Source organism: Trichosurus vulpecula, chromosome 1 (genome assembly GCF_011100635.1).
Source record: "Trichosurus vulpecula isolate mTriVul1 chromosome 1, mTriVul1.pri, whole genome shotgun sequence".
NCBI classification, from domain to species: domain Eukaryota; kingdom Metazoa; phylum Chordata; class Mammalia; order Diprotodontia; family Phalangeridae; genus Trichosurus; species Trichosurus vulpecula.
The window spans coordinates 496,913,933-496,937,147 of record NC_050573.1 but is presented as its reverse complement, the minus strand read 5'-3'; the positions used below and the strand labels follow the sequence as shown (position 1 = coordinate 496,937,147).

Here is a 23,215-nt window from a genome sequence, read left to right as displayed (position 1 = left end):
GGGATGAAATAAGAATAAGCTGTTTACATTCTACCAGAGGGAAGATAACACATGTGTAACACTATGAAAGTTATGAGTATCACAGAATCATAGAAAGTCTAATTAAACAACAGGTCTGAGAGTGGTTCTATTATGTTCTGAAGATCTTAAAAGAAGAAGGGAAAGGAAGAGAAATATGAGAAAGAAAAGAGAAGAACAGGGGAGATTATTTCACATAACTGAGGTGAGAAATCTATGCAAACAAGGAAGAAGGGGTTCTGTCATCTAAACTAGTAAAAAAGAGAACAATACATACATAAACAGAAACACATTTCATTCAAAAGGGAAGCAAGAGCAGAAGGGAGAATAAGAAGGAATGCAGATTAAGGGAGGGGTTATTCCTAAGCAAAATAAATTCTAAATAAGGATGTTAAAAACATGCGTAGATTTTTTTTGAGACTGCAAAGAACTGGGAATTGAGGGAGTACCCCCAAACTGAGGAAAAGCTGAAAAAGTTACAGCTATATATAAGTATGATAAAGAGGACAGTTTAAAAGAAATCTGAGAAAACTTGTATTAAATGACGCAGAGTGAAATGAGGAGGACTAGTAGAACTTAAATAATAACAATATCATAAAGAAAAATAACTTTCAAAAATTTAGGACCAGTATAATAACCAACCATAATTCTAAAGGATTAATAATGAAACATGATATCAACATCTTTATATAGAAGTAAAAGACTCAGAGTGCAGAATGTAGAATGGGGGGGGAGAGAAATCTAGAAGGACATGGCCAATGCAAAAAATTATTTTGCTTGATTATATACATTCCTTAACAGGAGTTTTGTTTTTCTTTCTTTTTCAAATGGGGGAAGGACAGGAAGGAGAAATGGTGTGAAAAAAAAATTCCATTAAAAAATTAAAACAATGAAAAAATGAAAAAGGGATAAGATTCTAAGAGGTAGGGGTGAGGAGACAGTTCACTACTGGCATGGGGAAGAGCCAGTGAAAAGACACTGAGATGAAAGATGGTAGTGTTATGTGTGAGAAACAGCAAGAAGGGCAGTTTGGCTGAACCTGGTTCTGAAGGAGAGTCATGGATAATCAGCTTGAAAAAGCCAAACAGGAGTGTGTGGTTAAGGACTTACAGACGGCCTCAAAAGTACATACCCCTTCAAAATGGGATAGTCTATAATTTTGCCAATGATATGTACCAAGAAAACAAATGCTAAGTAACATGAGCAAATTCTTGAAATCCTCTGTAATGCCAGACAAAGTGGGACTTCTTGTCGTCTTTTGTTTTGGAGTGCTTCTCAGAACTTTGAGCCTTGCCTTTGTTTCAATCAAGAGTCTTTGATGACCTTCTTGTGTCAAGGGAAGGCCTAGGTAACATGGGTTTGAGTCACATGGTTATGACACCCTCTGACCCTGAAGAAGTGTATATATACTGTAAGGTTAGCATTTTGCTTGGGGCTCACTCACTGGAAGTGTTCATGTGATTTGGCCAGACAAGACTCTGGATAGCCATAAAAGAGCCCCCAGCTTTGAAAACCCAGACGTTGGTGCTTTTCTCTCTGATAACTGTGGCCAGACAGAAGCCTGTCTGTTGCTTTGTGTTTATTTGCTCTGTTTATATAATTTCTGCTTGTAATTTCTGTTTGTATTTCCTCTCAAGTTCAGGGTGGTGCTGGCTTTTCCCCCTGAACTAAGTGAATGGTATATGCGTGTTTAATTAAAGTGAGATTGTTAACCTCTTAAAATTGCTTTCCTTAGAAAAGCAGATCAAAGAACCTGTGTTAACAGCCCTCCTGTGTACTGGTGTTATTGGCCTTCCACAGCCACAGCAGCAAGTAGCATTGTTATTACACCCTTTCAACATAATATGGTCATTCCTGGTCATATGAGCAACAAGATAGCGGACCAGACATTTTCTCCAATCCCTACAACCTCTCAAGTCTCTCCAAAGCAGAAACTATGTGCAAAACATAAAGCGACTTTAGTTTCATAGTCTAAGATAGTTAGAATCCAAAAGATTTAAAAAAAAAACAAACAAAAAAACACCAAACCCTCAAAAACTCAGGAATTGCTGTTCACTGACACTGAGCTCACTAAGTATTCCTCCCCGACTCCCCCCCAAGACTAGAAGCCCCCAAAAACATGGCAAAGCTTATACCAAAACTCATCCCTACTCCCCAATCTTCCCCCCTCCCTTCCCTTTCCCTCTTTCCAATGCATGGAGACCCCAGCTCTGTAAGTCTGTTCCAGCCTCCATACCCAGCTTGGCCACAGTTCTTTAAAAAGCACGAGCCTACTGGGGGCTGCAACCCAGAAAAGCACTGCAAAGCTCTTGACTCCTGGTACTGGGCCAAAGAACTGAAGAACAAAGGGAAGGGGACAAGCTGCCAAGTCAGGATACCATGTATGTGAGGGGCAGTGCAGCACTCCATCAAACCAAAGAGAAAAGAGCCCAACACCCAGGTGAAGACAGTTCTAACCACCCAAAAGTTAGTTGGGGCAAGGACTAGGCTAGTGAACTGTGCATTGCCCAGTTTGGGAGGCTCTGGGACCAGGAAATGAGTGATGATGAAAATGAGGAGAGAAAAAAGGCTGAAATTACCAAAGATTTCAGTAAGAAGGAAACTCAAAAGACCTTGAATATAAACATATAAATCAACAGGAAAAACAGTAACAGAAGGAAATACTGCCTCCAGATCTAGTAAATTAGTTCAACCAAGAGAAAGGAAAACGATGCAACACTTAATGAAACAGAGGATCCTGTGGAATTTGAGAACATGGAACCACAATATGCTGTTCCTGAGTGGTTCAAAAGAGAAATGAAAATTATGAGTGTAGAATTTATGGCCTGAAAAAATGAGCAGAATATAAAAATATGAATCTGCAAAAGGAAGTGTCAACAAAACAAAAGAGAAAACAATAGACTGGGAATGCAAATACACAGAAGTGAAGGACAGCCTAGAAGAGAAGCAAAAACCAGTAACATTACAATAAACTATGCTCATTATATGCTGGCAAAACATACTAAACTCACTGAAGACAGGATGCTGACATATAACGTATGTACATAAATCTCCCTAAAGAACATAACAGTACAAAAAAAAATTAACTGGAGGAAATAACAGAACTTCCTAGAGCTTCTGAACAAAGAAAATGAAATTCGAATTGAAAAGAATTCACAGATAAGCCTTAATGTAATACAGTCTTCATAATTTATGTATTACTGTTTTAAACACCTGCTACTCACCTTACTTTTACCTCCAGAACAAATTTTAGTATCCAGCCCTTTCTATTCACAGTTCTTAGCTCAGGTTCTGATCACCTCCCAACTAGATTTTTTAATAGCCTTCTAACTGGTCTCTCTGCCTCAGTTATCTCTTCCACTTGAATGTATGTGCCACAAAGCTGCCAAAATCATTTTCCTCAGGAGCAGGTCGAACCATGTCACTATCCTACTCCATAGGCTGCAATGAGTCCCTATTACTTTTAGGATCTAATACAGGATTTCATAATCTGTCTCCAATCTATGTTTCTGGTCTTATTACATAACTCATATATTCTATGGTCCAACCAAATTAACCTTCTTACTGTTCAACTACTTGACACACCATCTCCTATCTTTAAGCCTTCAATACTGACCCCCCCCCCCCACGTGGAGTGTTCTCTCTCCTCAATTTGGCCTCTCAAAATCCCTAGCTTCAAGACTCACCTCAAGCATCACCAATTACATGAAGCCATTCCTGATCAACAAAGTTGCTAGACTTCCCACTCTACCAAAAAATTAGTGTAAATTTTCTATATATTTGTAAATGTCTCTCTGAAAGAATGTAAACTGCTTGAGGGCAATGGCTAGCTCATTTTTATCTTTGTATTCCCAGTGATTAGGCACTGCCAAGTTCCTTGACAAAAAGGCCCAAAAGAAATGCTTTTTGAGTAATCTGTCCAGCACTAAACATGAAAAAGTGTCATTTCTTTTCCTTTCCTAATTATCTGTTTTTATTCCAACCACCTACCACCCCAAGGGGGAAAAAAACTGCTTCTGTATTCATAAAGTTACTTTCCAAAAGGGAATCCGTAACATTCTTGGGAACAAAGAATCATTGTTTTCTAAAAAAAACTGGAGATAGCCAGGTGCCTAATCAATCTTACTTTTAAGAAGAATCTCATAAGTCAACCGAAATATACTGACATCAACTCTGTATTCACTTTGTATTACATTTGGTGAATCATAACATTTAAATCTCTACCTCCAAAAGGGGCCTAAATGTTTTCTGATAATCAGGGTAAGACTAACATATTTCTTCAAAGCACCAAGAAACAGAAAGAGACCCAGAGAATGCAAAGCCAAATGTCTTTTAATGAGATCCCTCAGACAAAATACAATATTACAATCATAACCTCTTTTCACACTGTCTCCTATTTTTTAGATCTTACCTCTAACGCGGCCACGCTTGCCACGTTCTGAAGGCCTGTCCCCTGGATTGCAGTCAATTCCATTCTCTTCACCTCTAACTAAGAAGGAAGAATAACAAAGAATTCTACTTTTTGTCATGTCATCTCATATATGACCTTAATGGAAGGATAATGAAACACTTAAGGAGGACAGAGAATCTACAAGAAGTTTAGTGCGGACAAAAGATTCTGTTACTGAAAAAAACTAAAAAACAAAAACAAACAAAAAAAAAAAAACCAAACCCAAAGCCCAGAATATCAAAAGCTAAACATTCCTGCTTCCTTACCAAATCAGGTTTCAGGAATGAGAAAAAAGTGTCATAAATTAATCATTTTGATCCATTAATTTTTGGCTCTTGTCCAATCCAAAGTCCCTTTCTTTTCCCGTGAAATGAATGTGTTCTTTGGTAACTGTCCAACATAAAAAAAATCGTCCAACATAACAAATAACAATATAACAAATCATCACTGTGTGTAATTATTTAATATTATGCAGCCAGATGAAGCTGCGGCAGCAAAGAGTATCAAAGTTGTGCCAAATGAAAGTCTTTAAAATTCATGGTTCTGGTAGAAATTTCAACCTTGAAAAAAATAATATATATATGAGAGCTCTCCGAGGAAACGCATGAATTCTGAGCAAAAGAAAAATTATCTCCCAAATACTATTCCTAATTTTATAACATTCACTACTAGATGAGATAAAGACTCTACAGTAACAGACTTGAGTCTTAAAGTTTTATTTAATTATGCTTTATGTACACGCACAGACATATACATAAACTGTGACCTATCTGTGTAATTGCTATCAAACTTAGATAATTTCTTCACTAAAGTGTAATAAAATATGCTGAGATGTAAAAAAAAATTCCAATGTAACAATATTCAGAACAAAAGAAAAGGAGAAAAGAATAAATCTACCTCTATAATGAGAAAATTATCCTTCAAAATAACAATAAGCACAGTTCTCAGAAACATACACAAAGGCCAAAAGGATAAGGCAGAGTTGATGCTGGCCAAAAGTTGGTGGATGAGTGTTCATTTTATATTTAAACAAACCACCTATTTCAGCTCCAAATAACTGGGAATGCTATTGGGAAGTTATTGGGCAAAGGGAGATTTGCACTTACAATCTCTGCCACGACTGCCACCTCTTCCCCGCCGGTTGTTGCTTCCACGTACACGACTTGTCTCTTTATCATTTTTCTTTTCTCTATTCTCTTTGTTTTCTGAGCTCTCTTTTCCAATACTCTTCTTTTTACCACCTACAGTCTCCCATGAAGTCTGATTGCAGAGAAGAAAATAGCTAAATGTTCAAAACTAAACCGAGGAACATTAAAAATATCTTCCAAACTTGTTGTCTTTCCCCCATAAAGGTAACAATAATACTAAGCAATCAAAGCTTTCAAGTGAATACCCAACATAACAATTCATCTATTTTAAAATTTCTCATATCTTGAATGTTCTTTTTCTAACCAAGAGTTTCTTTTCCATATAGATATCGAAGGCATATAAGAGACCACTTACTTTACCTAGCTAAGAAGTGAGTCACAGCTCAAATTTGGATAAAACACTACGACCATGAGGCAATGTGATATAGAACAAATAGATGACCAGGTCCTTCCATTTTCACTGTTTACTGTGTAACCTTAGACAAGCCAATTAAGTTAACCAATATTATCCACAAACTAATTACTTGTCTGAAAAATGCAAATAGTACCTGCCCAGCTTAATACCTGAAATCCAGATGAATACAATACATCATATTCATTCAGCATTACATAAATGTAAACTTCATTATGCTACAAGATACCACTGACAAAAAATAAGAAATAAGAAAAGTAAAAGAAATGGAGAGAACATAGGAAGAGAGAAAACAAGATTGTTTTTTGCATATGATAAGATAGTATATTTACAGAAGCCTACAGTAAACTTAAAATAAACTGAAACAATTAATAACCTCATTAAAGTAGGAAGGATAAAAAAATAAAACCACATAAAGTAGCCAGAATTTCTACATATTACTAACAAAACCCAGCAAGAAGAAAGAGAAAGAGAAAAGTTATTTAGAATAACTACAGAATGCATAAAATACTTGGGAGTCTACACTCCAAAGATACACATACAATCTTTATGGTAATAAAGAAAGAACAAAATAATTAGAAGTATTCGTTGCTCATGAAGCCAATGAGAATACCATCTAAATTAGTTTACTTATTTGGGGCCACAGCAATAAAAACACCAAAGGATTACTTTATAAAACTAGAAAATACAGTCACAAAATTCATCTAGAGAAACAAAAAGACACAAATTTTAAGGGAAACAATGGAAAAAAGCAGAACGAAAAGGGGAGTAGCAATACTATATCTCAAACTATACTAGTCATTAAAATTAATTTGGTACTGGTTAAAAAACAGTGATCAGTAAAAAAAATACACGACATATAAAAGTAAATCCAGTAGTCTAGTGTTCAATAAAATTACACTTGAGATACTGGGGTAAGAAATCACCACCCGACAAAAAGTTTCAAGAAAGCGAATAGCTGTCTCTGAGAAATCTGCATCCACATCTCACATTATATACCAAGATAGGATCCAAATGGGTCATGTCATAAGGGATTAAGGGTTCATTACCAAACAATAAAGAGCATCACGGAAGACAAAACGGGCAATTTTGATAATGTAAAATAAAAAGGTTGTGGACAAACCTAAGATTTAAAAACCACAGCTAAGATTAGAAGAAAAACTATTAAGGCAGGGGAAAGGATCTTTGCAGCACATTTCTCTAATAAAAGTCTCAATTCTAAGATACAGAATGAACTGATTCAAATTTAGACTAAGAACCATTCCCCAAATGACAATGATCAGAGGATTTGAACAGGTGGTTATGAAAGGAAGAAATCCAAGCAATCTATCAATGACCATATGAAAAAATGACCAAAACCACTAATAACTAACAAAATTAGAGTAGTTCTGAGCTCCAAACTTAAATACATTAGTTGGGAAAGCTGACATTTGGAGGGTGACTACAGGAAGACAGGTACATTAGTGTTCCGTTGGTGAATCTCTGACTTGCTCTAGTCACTTTGGAAAAAATTTACAACTATGTTCCAAAGTTAATCCAAAGAGATCAAAGCAAGAGGAAAAAGTCCTCTATGCACAAAATATTTATATATTTTAATTGCAAAATTAAATATGGTAGCTGAGAATTGGAAACTAAAGGCCTGGACATCAACTGGAGAATGGCTGAACAATTATGGTACATGAGTGCAACTATTACGCATAAGAAATACTGAAAGGGATAGTTTCTAATCTGGCAAAACTTGCATGAACTGATGCAGAGTGAAGTGTACAGAAGAGGAGAACAATTTATACCATGACAATATAAAAATAAAAAAATCTCTAAGAGACTTATAACACTGATCAATGTTATAATTAACCTTGATTCAAGAAGACTGACAATGAGGAACATTACCCACTTCCTGGCACAGGTGTAATGATATATATAAAACTAATCTTTATAATTTATAAAATGCTCCACAAGCACTGTTTTTTTTAATAACTTTTAACTGTGAATTTGCTTTATATTTCATATAAGCTTTGGAAAGAACTTGGTCCTCAGTATGTAATAAACTTAAAAATGTGTGCATAGCTGATTTCTAAATGGTACTTTGCCTCAATGTCAGAAAAGAGAATTTAGAGGTAGTATGATAGCTATCTTCAAATCTTTAAGGGCTGCTATTTAGAACGGCAATTAGACCTTCCTTGTTAGATCCAGAGGGGGAGAATTAAGAACAGTCAGTAGGAGCCAGATTCAGATTCTATATAAAAAAAAAAAAGCTTCCTAAGAATTAGAGCTCTTTAACTATGTATTGGGCTTCCTCAGGGAAGCTGGGGGAAAAAATAGGTAAGAAACAGAACATGAATGTATTCTGTACAAATATCTCATTTTATTCTCAATAGCCTTGTAAAGCAGGCACTATAGTGATCCTCATTTTACACATGAAAGAGATGCAAATTAAGTGACTCGTCCAAGATCATGTAGCGATTTAAACTTGAGCTAGTATAAGAAATCATTTTATTTGAAATTAAAGATACACTAGGAAAAACTCCCCTACCTAAAGCACAACCACTGGATTCTCATGCACTCAACATTGTATTTAACTACAAATATGTATTCACATTCATATTTCTACCTTTTGAAGTGAGATATAATAGAATGGATCTAACATAAACCCTATGTATTTTCAACTGTCCAAGGGGTGATCATACAGGTGCATTCAATTACACATTAGAATAAGCTGTCCATATGTAGTTTACTTTTTCTACACCTTCAGTTCTGATTCAACTGAAAAAAAAATGGAATTAAAATTCAATCATAACCTTATCATAATGTATAATCGTATAATTAAGAAACATTGAAATAAATTCCCGGTCCCTCAAATGTTTCCCATAATTATCATAAGAGGCAAAAAAAAAATTTGGGGTTAAGGATACAGGGAAGTTTACAAAATTAGGACTCCTCAGTATCCCAAAAGATACTACTTTGAAATATTTCATTTGCTGTGGTAAAAAATAAGAAGAAATAAGGAGAAAAGGTACAATTCTTTTAGGAAAAGAAAAAATTATTGGGGTGTGGGGGGAGGTATCTGATAGGACTTGAATTATTTACCTCAATAACTAAAATAGATTTATAGTAACCCAGAGGTCATCTTAAAAAACAATCCAAAAAAAAAAAACCACCAACCCAGGAAATATGAATTGGTTGAAGCCAATGAAGTCTACTTAACAAATTCTATTGTGCTTGCACTTAAAATGATAAAATTTCACTACCAAAAGAATCAACTGCAAACACCCCATAAGAATTTTAGAAATTAATACCTACCGTGTCTGAATTCCCTTCCAGCAATATGTTGATGGCTCTGTTCACATCACCATTGCAATCATGCAGGGCCACTATGGACTCATCCTGATTTTTCCCTGTTACTTCCATAAGCTATGGAAAAAGCACAAATTAGTTAACAAACAATAGCATTTTGGGGCAGCTAGGTGGCACAGTGAGTAGAGCACCAGCCCTGAAGTCAAGAGGACCTGAGTTAAAATCCAGCCTCAGACACCTGACACATTTATTAGCTGTGTGATATTGGGCAAGTCACTTAACCCCAAATGCCCTGCCCAAAAAACCCCATAGTATTTTAATGAAATATTTTCAAGAGCTCAAATAATTCTCAGTTTCTAGATTCATCTGTGTACTTTACAACAACTGATCATAAAGTGACACAAAATCATTTTACATTGAACTTTAAGTCTACATGTGTGCTCTTTCATTCTCCCACAGCCAAATTGGGGGTCACCTACTACTATGTGAAGACATAGCCTTACAAGATTTCAGGAAGAAATTCATTTCATTTCATTTTTATTTTATTGCCAACAAGCCCCCTTACTTGTAGCTTTGAGTCCTCCAAGCAGACCAGTTCCCCATCCTAATTTGATAATATCATCTCCCCAAACTGTGTTAATAGCCCTGAGGTAGGGTCCATTTCTTGGGGCATTACTTTTATCTCATTAAGCTGCCACTCCAATATCCCCTTTAGTAAATTTAAAAAACAAAATTAAATCTTCAATCCACAGCTTCATAGTTCAGAGTAACAAATTCCCACACTAGCAAGGTGCATCACTTTTCAAAGGTTACTAAAAACTTGAGTTGCATGAAATTCATCAATTAAATACTAAAAGAGGTGTAAGATTACACATTAAGGAATCACTATTATGTCATGGCTTTCTGAGTCTCATTCCATATATGCCTGGCATTGCTCCCATAACCTTGACTTTTTAGAACAAACTACCCAAGCTATTATGTAAACAATCTTTCTAAAAGTTGTAATCTACTTCTGTGAGATTTCACAAAGGAAGTTCTGTTGCAGGGATATCAGTGACAAAATCCTTGTGACCCCTTCTCAACTCAATTATAGTATTTTTATCTGACCATGTCTTTCATTACTTTGTGTCCCCAAAATTAATTGCCTCCCTTGGTGATTTTTAAAGCTACAATTTGCATGTCAGTAAATTCTTCTCGGTACCCTCAAGGTGATGTATTCAACTAAAAAGGTAACATTTTGATCAATGTACTAACATTCCAATAGGAGGTAAAGAAGTACTAGTCTAGGGGCAGCTAGATGGCACAGTTGAGTAGAGCACCGGCCCTGGAGTCAGGTGGACCCAAGTTCAAATTCAGCCTCAGACACTTGACACATGTACTAGCTGTGTGACCTTGGGCAAGTCACTTAACCCCAATTGCCCTGCCCGCCCCCCAAAAAAATAAACCAAGAAGTACTAGACTATCTTCTTTCTGTCATCTGCTCCTCAAGGAGGAACATCTCTTTAATTCTTTTGCCCCAGACAGCTAAAGTATTCTGTGGTCTTTACCATTCCCTACTAATATATATAGCTAATAAACATAAAAACAATATATTATTCAAATGTGGCAAACCAAATTTTAGTCCCAGAATATGTCAAGGGCAAAAAAAAAAAAGTTTAGGCAAATTTTATAAATACTGACATAAAAATATCAAATTAGAATTCAAAAAAATATTTTGTTATATTCTATTAAATAGCATTTATATAAAAGCTTCCTAAGATCCTACGAATTAAAGGGATGGGTTGATATTAGGATCATTAAAATTACGCTATCAATTTATAAATAGTCTTTGATAAAATGTAGCATCCGTTTGCAATTTTAAAAAATTAAAAGTGGGATTATTTAAATAGGATGAAAAAGCATCTATTTGGAACCAGAAACTAATGTTATATTCAATGAACAGAGGTATTTCTACTAAAATGGAAGCTGGGTGGCACAGGGGATAGAATACAGAACTAAAGAAGAAGAAATGATTAACCACAGATCAAAAGTGGCTAGCTGTTGTGACACTGTTACTATCTGCCCAAGTTTCCTCATCTGAAAAATGAAGACAGTAACAGCACCTACTCTCAGTATTGTGGTGAAGATAAAATGTGCAAAAAAGTGTTTTTATGCCCCTTAAATCACTATAGAAATCCTATTATTATTAAACTCCAGGCATATAAAACACTTTTTTAATATAGCCAACTTCATTTGATGCTTTATTACTGCTATTATAATGACAAGGTATGAAAAAAAAATTAAAGGAATAAATTATTAGTGATTCACAAATGGCACAATTCGATGTACTTATCAAGAAAAATCTTAACTCATGTCAAAGACTGGCTACTGAAAGGTTAAAAATAAATCAACTGTATTTTATAAAATATGAACAAAAAATAGGAAAAGCTTCTAGAAAAAGATTACAGATTTGCAATAAGAAACTATAAAACATCTGAGCACTACTCTAAACGAAGACACACATGAGGCCTTTAAAATCATCTTTTAAACATAAAAAGGTAAACACGAAAGTATAATTATAGAGGTCACAATAAAGTTAAACTACTAACATTCCTATAAGGGAAGATAATACATACAGTTCCAAAAAACTTTATCATTTTTAGGGCTGTTAAAAGGAGTTGACATATATAAAAGGCACAGATATGAGTCAACTCTGTTGGAATCTCAAAAAAAAAAAAAGGTGAGAATTTCACAAATCTAATGATCTAAATGAGATGGATGAATACTTGCAAAAATATAAACTGCTCAGATTAACAGGACAGGAAATAGAATCCATAAATTACCCTATTTTATAAAAAGAAATTGAACAAGCCATAAATGAGCTCCTTAAGATAAAAAAAATACTTCCAGGAAAGATGGATTCATAAGTGAATTCTATCAAACATTTTTAAGAACAATTAATTCAAATACTATATGAATTATATGAAAAAATAGGCAAAGAAGGAGTCCTACCAATTTCCTTTCACAACACAAATATGGTGCTGATACCTAAACTAGGAAGAGCAAGAACAGAGAAATAAAACTAGAGACCAATTTCCGTAATGAAGCAAAAATGTTAGCTAAAATACTAGCAAGGAGATTAGAGAAACATATCACAAAGAGATATATATATAAATAAAAAATATAGATATAGACACAGATATATAACATATCACAAAGATACTATAACAAAGCTCAATTTGTACCAAGAATGCAGAGTTAGTTCAGTATTAGGAAAACTATCAGTATAACTGACCATCTCAATAAAAGAACCAACAAAAATCATGATTATCTCAACAGATACAGAAAAAGCTTTCGTCAAAATACAACATTCATTCCTACTAAAAATGCTGGAAAGCACAGGAATAGAGTTTTCCTTAAAATGATAAATATCCAAAACCATCAGCAAGTATTATCTGTAGTAGGGATAAACTAGAAGCCTTCCCAAAAAGATCAGAGGAGATGATGTAGGCAATATATGATGTGGGTGATATATAATGGTATACTTAGAGAATCCTAGAGAATAAAATAAAAACTAGTTGAAATAATTAACAACTTAGCAGAACACAAAATAAACCTACACAAATCATCAGCATTTCTATATACTACCAATAAAGTTAAACAGCAAAAGAGAAATTCCATATAAAACAGCTGTAGACAATATAAAATACTTGGGAGTCTATTTGCCAAGACAAAGCCAAGAACTATAAATTATATATGAACACAATTACAAAACACATTTCACGCAAATAAAGCCAGTTTTTACAACAGTGAAAATATTGATTGTTCTTGGGTGGGCTAAGCCAATATAATAAAACTGACAACTCTACCTAAATTATTTACTTATTCAATGCCAATTCCAAAAAAATTATTTTATTGAGCTAAAAAAAAATAACAAAATTCATCTGGAAGAACAAAAGGTCAAGAACATCAAGAGAAACAAGAGAAAAAAGGTGAAAGAAGGCCTCAAACTGTTATAAAGCAGTAATCATCAAAATAATCTGGTACTGGCTAAGGAATAGTGGTGGATCAGTGGAACTGATTAGATACACAACGCACAGTGGTAAATGACCATAGTAACCTAGTGTTTGATAAACACAAAGATCCAAACTTTTGAGACAGAACTCACTATTTGACAAAAACTGCTGAGAAAATTGTAAAGCAGTTTGGCAGAAACTAGCTATAGACTGACATATCTAATACCGCATAGCAAGATAAAATCAAAACAGGTATGTGATTTAGACATAAAGGGAGATAACATAAGCCAATCAGGGGAGCATGTAATATCCTGTCAGATCTATAGAAAAATGGGGGAAAATGAAATATAAAAACTCTTTAAAATACATTTAAAAGAAATTTAAGCATCAATTTTTTTAAAACTTCTTAAAAACAGAAATAAGTAAACATCCGTAGAGATGACCTGTGAGCATGGTTAGGATGATTCAAAAGGGTTAAAGCATTCAAGGTTCCCAAATTAAGATGCAAATTTAAAGAAAAAAACAATCAAAACAGATTACTTCACAGAATTAGATAATATAACAATGGTATTTGGAGAAAAAAAGAGCAAGTATATCAAAGGAAACAGGTGGGAGAAAGTTTATGTACTGTGACTCAACCTTGCCAGATTTCATAATATGTTACGTAAAATTACTATCTGCTTCCTTAACAGATAAATGATTAAAGGATACAAATTTAAAAACCTCAAAAGATGTGTGAGCAACTGACCTTATGAAGGAATTAATGAGAGCAGAAAATCAAAATAATTTTAAAGCTTCACCCTCATATCCGACAAAATGAAAATACTAAAACTATAAGCTCATGTTTTGATAAAAACTAAATTAAATTCTATAAAACTCTCAAGTTTTTGTAAAGACAGTATGTCAATGTTGGTGGGATAATGGAAACAAAGTTACATTAATGTATCATGAGGAGCTACATTGGTAAAAGCATGCTAGAAAGCATCTCTGAATTTTGCAACCGAAGTGACTAAATTTTCTATATTCTTTGACACAGATTATACTTCTAAGAAAATACTCCAAAGAGTTCACCGACAAAAACAAAGGTTGTATACACAAAAAATATTTATAGCACCACTTTTTGTGATATCAAAGGACTGAAAATAAAGTACATCCCCATTGAGTGGACAATGGCAAAACAAAATTGTGGCATATGAATGTAAAGGAATATTAGCATCATTTCAGAGAGGATGAATATAATGAATGCAGAGAATCATAAAACAAAGTGAAGTAAGCAGACTCAATAAAATATACATAATAATTATAAAACAAATGGAAAGAACAAAACTAAATGATGCAAAAATATGAAGAACAAGCTTGATCCCAAAGAAAAAATATAATAAAATACTTCCTGTTCCTTTCAGGGGTTGGGGAATGTGGACATTACAAACATCACTAGATTTTTTTTATATTGAATCAGGTTTTCTTAATATTTTTCTATTCCTCTTTTTCTTTAAAGAGTCTTTCAAAGCAAGGACAGCTTTCTGAGAGAGGAAGTAATATAAGGACAAATCTAGTTAAACATAAAAACAAAACAATCTTTTTTAAAAAAAATCAACAATAAAAAAATCACTATCTTTTTTAAAAAAAAAAAACAAAACAACTATCTGTTCTGAGATTAAAAGTGCCAATGGAACAATAAAGTACCCAGAAACAGAACCAAATATATTCAAGACGTTAAGTGATAAATACGAGATTATAAAAACTAGTAAAGAATCATTATTCAATGAAAATTTTTAAGAAAATTAGATGACATAACAAAATATTATGTTTCAATCCCCACCTCACACCACATATTTACAGTAAATTTCATTTAAGAACAAGAGAAAACAAATCACTAAAAGAAAATTAGCTGTGAGGGAATTTTTTTAACTTAACAAACTTAGTATTAAAATAGATCTGATATCATAAATTTGGGAGCTTCATCCAACAATGCTGAGCCCAACCCATGCATGACTGCCTATCCTGTGCAAGTCTAGTTCAAGTTGTCTTAAAAGTTCACCACAGGTAGCCTATCCAACATTCAGGAGACCTGCCTTATTTCCATTTATCAGGCAAATGCTGTTGCCACATGATCAGCAAGCCTATCCCCTTTCCTAGCATGTAATTTATTGGTGATGTTCATCAAAGATATTCTTTGGTCAGATGGTGGAGTGTACTTCCACTCATGCTGCACCTCACTTCTCTGCATATGGTACCTTCCATGCCTCACTGCCACAAAGCAATACTGTAAAATGTTGATACTAAAAAGACAGGTGGGCCTTTGCTTTTATGAGAAATCTGGGGTCAATTAAAGAGCTTTGCAATTTCCCAGATTTAAAACAGCTGTCTCTCCTCTTCCAGTTCCACTACAAGCCTAACTTATCACCCATATGTACTTTCTGCCTGGATACATGCATTGTTGAACAAGCACTAAAAAGGGACTGCCCGTTCAGGTGCATGTTTTATCTGTGCAAAGGACATTTCTTTATCCACTTGGTCTTTCTTGTGAGGATGATGACACCAAACCCCTCTGAGTTAGTATCGCTCTTAAGTATAGATCTCTGAGGAGGTCTTGCAATGTTCTGGACATGAACATGTCTGGACAATGACATGAACAAAGAAGGACAACTGGAGAACCTCCGCATCCACATGGAATCTCTTTCCCACCTGGACTTTGTGCTGGTAGATCCCCCTATCACAGTGGCAAATACTTTTGGTGAGGATTTACCCATTTTGTGGCTAATCTGATGCTTGTTTATAGCAGGTCAATGAACAGTTAATTCTGCTGTTACATCTTCCAAAATATCCTTGATGATCTTAATGTAACAGAGTCTATCAGTACTTTCCTGGCAAATAAGTATTTTGTAATCAATAAAGAAAAGACACAATGAGATCTTATAATATTTTCTTGACATTTCTTATTTAATTGTGAAACAGTAAACATCTGGTCCATTGTTAAATCACTTGATAAAGTCTACTTGTTCCCTACTAACACTCATTATTAAGATACTCTGAATTTGTGTAAAATTAACTTTAAAGGTTTTGTACAGTGGGAACATAGGTCAGTAGTTCTTGATGTTCATTTGGTTACCTTTGAGAAGGCAATAAAGGAGTGGAAAAAAAAATCAGACTTCACTAGTTTTTTTTTTAAGTGATGAATTAATAAAATAAATTATTAGAAATGACAGATGCAAGCACCTGAAAATAAAGATTTTCCTACAAAAAAATTCTCTCCCTCTTTCCATTGAGAAGGCAAGAAACACAATACTCCTTATACATAGGAAGTGATGCAAAACATATTTCCACATTAGCCACGTTTCCCCCACCTATCCAAAAAGAAAAAGGAAAAGAAGGATGTACTCTGAGTCCATCAGTTTTCAAGTCTGGAGGTGGATAGCATTTTTCATCTTGATTTCTTTAGACTTATGGTGAATCGCTGTATTAATGAGTTGTTAAGTCTTTTCAAGTTGATTATTTTTTCAATATTGTTGCTATTGCTGTGTAAATTGTTTTCCTGGTTCTGCTCACTTCACTTTTTATTAGTTCACACAAGTCTTCCCAGATTTTTGGTTAAAACCATCTCATCCATCATTTTTTAGAGTACAGTAGGATTCCATTATATTAGTATAGGATAACTTGTTCAGTCATTCCCCAACTAATGAGCATCCCCTAAGTTTCTAATTCTCTGCTACAATATTTTTGTACAGGTGGGTTTTTTCTTTTTTCCCTTTGGGGTATAAACACAGCAGTAGCATTGCTGTGTCAAAGGGTACTACTCACACAGTTTTATAGCCCTTTTGGAAAATTTCAAGTTGCTCTCCACATGAACAAAAATAGCAAAAAATCTCTTTCTTTAGCTCTTCTAGGAATTCTTGTTGAGCCTGTATTTTCAGCTCATTGTATTCTTTGTGTCTTGAACTTCCCGTCACCATTACAGCTTTTAAAACTCAGGTTCTTTTTTTGCTGTTTGCTCATTTTTCCAGCCTACTTCTTGAATCTGGGCTTTTATATTAGTTGGGCTCTGCTCACCTGGGGGTGGAAGGTAGGGTATAGGGAAGAGAATGACTCGATTGAGCTTCTTTGTTTGATGTTCTTCTGCTGTTTTCAAAGCGCCCTTTGAAGGCCTGTAAGTTTTTGTTGCTTCCTATGTGGTATGATTCAGGAAGAGGTATGTTCACTGTCCTCATGGTCTGTGCTCTGCTCCCTACGTAAGTAGGGCCCCTGGTTCCTCAGAACTGTGACCACTGCACTCCACTGTGCAACTGTGATCCAGAACTCAGTAATGGGCAAGAGAGCTGCTAGATGGCACCTTTCTTGCTCCCAATGCTAGCACAGGGGTCACCTAAGATCTCTTTCTGGCCAGGTGTTCAGTCTCCTTACCATCCCAGGGCACTGAGCTGCTCTCCTTCACTGTTACTATTACTGTCACAACCTAGTGCTGCTTCTGTTGTGCTATGGTCCTGATCAGCCCCATCCCAGTATCAGCAGACCACTCTAGCTTCCTAAGCTTCCCTGAAATGGAAAATTACTTATTCTGACTTTTTCTTGGCTTTCCCACTCAGAATTTGGTTTGGCACATTTTTTAGGTCACTGTGGAAGAGGCTGGGGAGAGCTGCAGCAAAGTTGCTATGTTCTCACTTTGCCACCTTGACTATGGCCCTCTGAGATGAACAATTTTTGAGAGGAAATAACAGCTAACTATGATCACCTTAAAAATGTTCAAAGTCACTACCCATCAGGAAAATGCAAATTTGAACAATACCAAGGTACCCTCTTACACCCAACAAACTAAAGGTGCTAAAGGATGGAAATACTCATTGTAAAGGGGTCTGAGGAAAGGCAGACATGCTAATGCACTGCTGAGGGAGTTATGAATTTATTCAACCACTTCAAAAAGCAACTTGGAATTATGTAAGAGAGAGTTAATAAACTGGGATCTAATCCCACTATTAGGACAAGATATCAATTAAGTTATTGACAGCAAGAAAAATACCCATATGTAAAAAATATTTGTAGAAATTGTTTGCGTTAACAAAAATTGAAAACAAAATATATGCCCAATGACATGGGAATGGCTAAGGAAATGATGGTCTATGAACATAATGGGAAAATTTATAACAATGTAACAACAGTAACACTGTAAATATAAATAATAAAGTCAGCTTTGAGTTGTAATAAAACTGGTTAAATGCAAATCAATGTTAATACCACACCGCTTAAGTTAAGATGTAGTCTTCCTTTTATTTTATTAAGCTATTACCTAGGAGTTTCTGAAATCAACATCAGAGCATAATGATCGAATTTAGATGTTTTATCAAGTTCTTTGCACAACCTTTCTACCCTCATCACCTGAAGAAACATTGGCAAGTAATATGCAATTATCTGCAATTATAGCCTTTTTACAAATACTTTTTCAAATAATATAATCAAAAATCCCAGGCAAAGAACTTCTTATTGCCTCAGAATACAGGATAAAATCAATTCCACCTGGTCTTTTGCTTTTCTAAGAAAACAACTTCCATTGAGCTAAAACTTTTTTTTAAAATCTGGGAATTTCAGAATAGTGATATAAGTTTTTAATCTCTCTTCTTAGGATCAACTTTTAGTCAATTTCCCAAGCCTTCTCTACTATCCCAGAGGTACTGGGAAGCCATTGGAGCTTAGTGAACACAGCTGAATGGAGGCTGGAATGGAGTGGGGAGAGACGTGAGGCAGGAAAACCAACTAGCCCAGTAAACTATTACAGCAATCCGGGCATCAGGTTATGAGGGCCTGGATGAGGGTGGTGGCAGCTTCAGATGAAAGAAGGGGATATATATAAAAGATGTTACAAAGGTAGAAGTGAGAGTACTAGGAGACAAATTGGATATGAAGTGAGAGTGTGGTGAGGAGTAGAGGATGGCACCTAAACTGTGAGCCTGCATGACCTGAACTGGAAAGGAGCATTGGATATGAAGTGAGAAGACCCAAGTTTCAATCCCATCTCTGCCATTTACTAGCTAAGTGATTCTGGGCAAGGCTATTGGTTTCTCTGGACCTAGGTTTTCTTGCCAGTAAAACGAGTGGGCTGGAACAGAGTTCTTAATTTTCCTTTCAGCACTCACTAATGCTTTGATTCCATTACTCATAATAATAATAATAACAACCAACAAATGGTTCTTTAAGGTTTACAAATATATAAATTATTTCATTTGATTCCAAAAATTACATTGTGAAGTGGGTAGAGAGGCAAAGAGTACTTGGAATCATGGGACCTGAGTCCTAAAACTGGCTGTGACATTTACTAGTTGATATAGGATTGTAAGCAAAATCTTTAACCTATATCTCAGTTTCTGTCACTGTAAAAAAACAAAAAGAGGGGGAGGGGGAAGGAATAATACCATTTATGGCTTGAGAGGGTGATGTATGTGCAAACCTTTAAATCCTATATAAAGGTCCGGTATTATTACTATAAATATCAAGTTTCATTTTACTTGCTTTATTGCTTCCTGCACATTAAATGACTCGTCCATGATCACACAGCCAGTAAGCAGTAACCATAAGAAGCCGTATTTGAATACAGGCCTCTCCTTACTCCAAGTCTAGAAGAATTCTTGTAGAACTCTTCCCAACGTACTACGCTACCTTTCCTCAAGATTTAGAGATGAAAGGGACCCTGAAAATCATTTAGTTCAGTCCTGTCATTTAACAAAGATCCCTCCAGAACAAAAGAAGACTTTGATAGGAAAACTTTAAAAATGAAAATACTTCTTGTGAGCTCATGTTTTTGAATAGAACTCAAAATTAAATTCTGCAAAACCTAGAAGCAGTAGGTACAAGTCAAATTCACAAGTTACTTCCTCTCCAGCTGGTAGGAATTTGTCGTAACAAATAGATTAATTAATTTCTCAAATGTAAGTTTGAAACTGAACTGACACTGTACACAGTAATAGCAACATTGTGCGATGATCAACTATGACAGACTTAGCTCTTCTCTGCGAAACAATGTTCCAAATCAATTGCAAAAGACTCATGATGGAAAACACTATCCACATTCAGAGAAAGAACTCTGGAGTCTAAATGCAGATCGAAACAGACTATTTTCAGTTTTTTTCTTTCTCCTGGTTTCCCCTCTTTTGTTCTGATTCTTCTTTCACATCATGACTAACATGGATGTATGATTAATATGAGTGTACAGTATAACCTATGTGAGATTGCTTGCTGTCTTGGGAAGGGAGGGATAAAAATTTGGAACTCAAAATCTTGGAGAAGTGAATGATGAAAACTTTACATGTAATTGAAAAAAATAAAATACTATTGGGGGGTGGTGGGGAGGAAGAAATGGTACTCTGAACAGGCAGCCATGGAATACTCAGCTAACTGAATATTTAGCAATGTTTAAGAGCAATGAGAATATCAACTCCCAGACATCTTAGGACACCTAAAAGAAATTGTTTCCAATATTTAAAAATTAGGAGTGAACATAAGTGACGTTTTTTCAAAATTTCAATGAATTGTGGCTAATGCTAATCCTATATTCATTTTACAGTATAACTGAAAACCCTAGAAAATAAACATTAAGGCTAGAATAAGAGCTTCTGCTTGACAGTAATGTACCTGTTTAACTTTATCTTCAAAGTCTGCATCATTCTTATCATAGATCATTTGAGCGAGGCGAATCTGTTCAGCTGTTGCCTAAAAAGTACAATGAACAATTAAGGTTTCTGCAATAAAAATACAATCAAAATGACAAAATTTGCATTAATGTCCAAGAACCAAAATACTCTGTTAATTTGAGTTATCTAGCAAATAGTCCCCTTTTGCAAATTGTGCCAGCAATTATTATTATAAGGTAAACTATTATCAAAATAAAGACAAATATTAAAGTGTTCTATTTCTGTATCTGAGTGCCCTAAAACTTGTGTTCCACTTTGTGACCACATGCTTTATCAGCATTAGTTAATCATGGAAACAATGACCCTAATGATGTTTCTCTTCAGAAAGAAATTATTAAATAAAAAGAGGCAAAAAATGGGGCGGGGGGGGGAGGAGAGACAGACAGAGAAACAGCAGAAGTGGATGGGTAGGCAGAAAGGAACAGCTGGTATGACAAATGACCTTGTTATAAAACCAAGGCTCAGGTATCACTCTTACAAGACCAAAGTAAAACAAACAAAATAAAAACCCACCCACCCCACTACACACACACACACACACACACACACACACACATATGTAAAAGGATAAAACCAATTATTTGACTTAAACCTTTTTTTAAAGTTACACTGGGGTCAAAACCTATAATGCAAATGTGTGCATTTTGTGAGTATAATCATACACAGCTTCCCAAAAGTCTTAGTGAAGTTTTAAACTATTAAACAGAAACTCTCTCACTTTCTGTCTCTCTCAGCTAAGTAACTGAGAAACGGCAAGCAACACAGAGGATAGGACTTACAGCCTCAAAAAACTTGAAGCCTGAGTTCAAATCCTAATTCCCACACTAGCTCTATAACTCTGAGCAACTAACCTCTATGTACTTCAGATGATTCCCTAGAACATATGTATTCAATCTTAGATGAATTTCATGTTCCTTGGTAGAGGGGAGTTTCCAAATGGAAGTTACATATGCTAAGAAAATTAACTTCACGTAACTGCGTAACTAACTGAAATGACTAAACAATCTATGACTTACAGTATCCACAACACTTAATTTTTTGCAGCACGTCTTACTTTGTAGGTGCATTTCCTCTGTAGGTGTTGCTCTTAATGGCATTTGCCAGTAAGCTTATAGAAACTTCTTTTCTAATAGCATCCAAGGCAGATTCAAACATATGCCATAGCCATAACAATCAAGTATAATCTCTACACTGCATAGGCCAAAAAACTCTAGAACAGGAGTAAATAGTGAGACCTATGAACCTTTTCTCAGAATATTTTTAAATGAATAAAATAAAATACACATGATTATAAAGGAAAACAATTATGGTGAAACAAGGATGAAAATTTATCCCGCCACAAGTTCCTGGACCCCCTGAAAACTATCCAAAGACCCGAGGCTGAGGTAGGGGTTCAGGAAAGAGGAACAGGTCTGAGAATACAAGGTTCCTTGAGAACTCTAGCTCCAGAGATAGCAAACATATTGGCACAAAGCATTTCCAATGCAATATTAATGCTTTATTCACAGTAACTCCCAAGCTGGCCCTCTAACCCCAAAACTGCTAGTATAAGAGAGGTTCTGGAGATAATATATATTCATCTCACAACAGTTTTCCAAGTAAGCTTAATAGTGGTCTTTAGCCACTACTGGTTTCACCACATAGCACTCTAACCATGCATCAAAGATTGTATGCTATTCTTCAAGATGCCTTAACTGCTCACCTCCATATGAGGGTGGTATCTGGAGCCAGCAGAAAAACTGAACAGGGGAAAGTGACAGCCAAGGGGGAAAAAAAACAGAGAAGGCTACACTAAAATATTAAAGAGAAAAAGCAGTAAGATGAGGAAAGAGCTTAATCATAATTCTCTCCATTCTAGAAATATTTGCATCTTATTACACAGCAGACAAGTTAGGCCTGCTCCGAAACTTGTCCAACCTAAATACCAATACTGAAGCTCATTCTCTTCCTACTCCCCTCTTAATATCTGAAGTGGCATACTGGAAAAGGTATCTAATCTTATCTGGGAGTTGAGTATAAGGCTAAAATTTTTTTTCCAGAAGGCTAACTTCTAAACCATTCAAAAGGTCTCTTCTAAAAAATGCAACCTCTCTGAAAACATACTTATTATATATAAACCCCTACTCAATGGCTGTAACACTCTTGATTCTTCTTCCCTTCCTCTTACTCACAAATGATTTCTAAAATACTAAAACCATCTCTTTACATTCATACCTCTGCTT

At 35.1% G+C, this 23,215-nt stretch overlaps 1 protein-coding gene across 1 annotated transcript in view; it reads right to left on the bottom strand.

Annotated features, from left to right (window-relative positions):
• Nucleotides 1–23,215, bottom strand: part of UBAP2 (ubiquitin associated protein 2) — a 126,945-nt gene that overhangs the window by 79,455 nt on the left and 24,275 nt on the right. Inside the window, 4 exon segments of the mRNA XM_036739113.1 lie at nucleotides 4,430–4,507; nucleotides 5,575–5,728; nucleotides 9,329–9,439; nucleotides 20,935–21,012. Of these exon segments, the coding sequence (XP_036595008.1) occupies nucleotides 4,430–4,507; nucleotides 5,575–5,728; nucleotides 9,329–9,439; nucleotides 20,935–21,012 (421 nt within the window).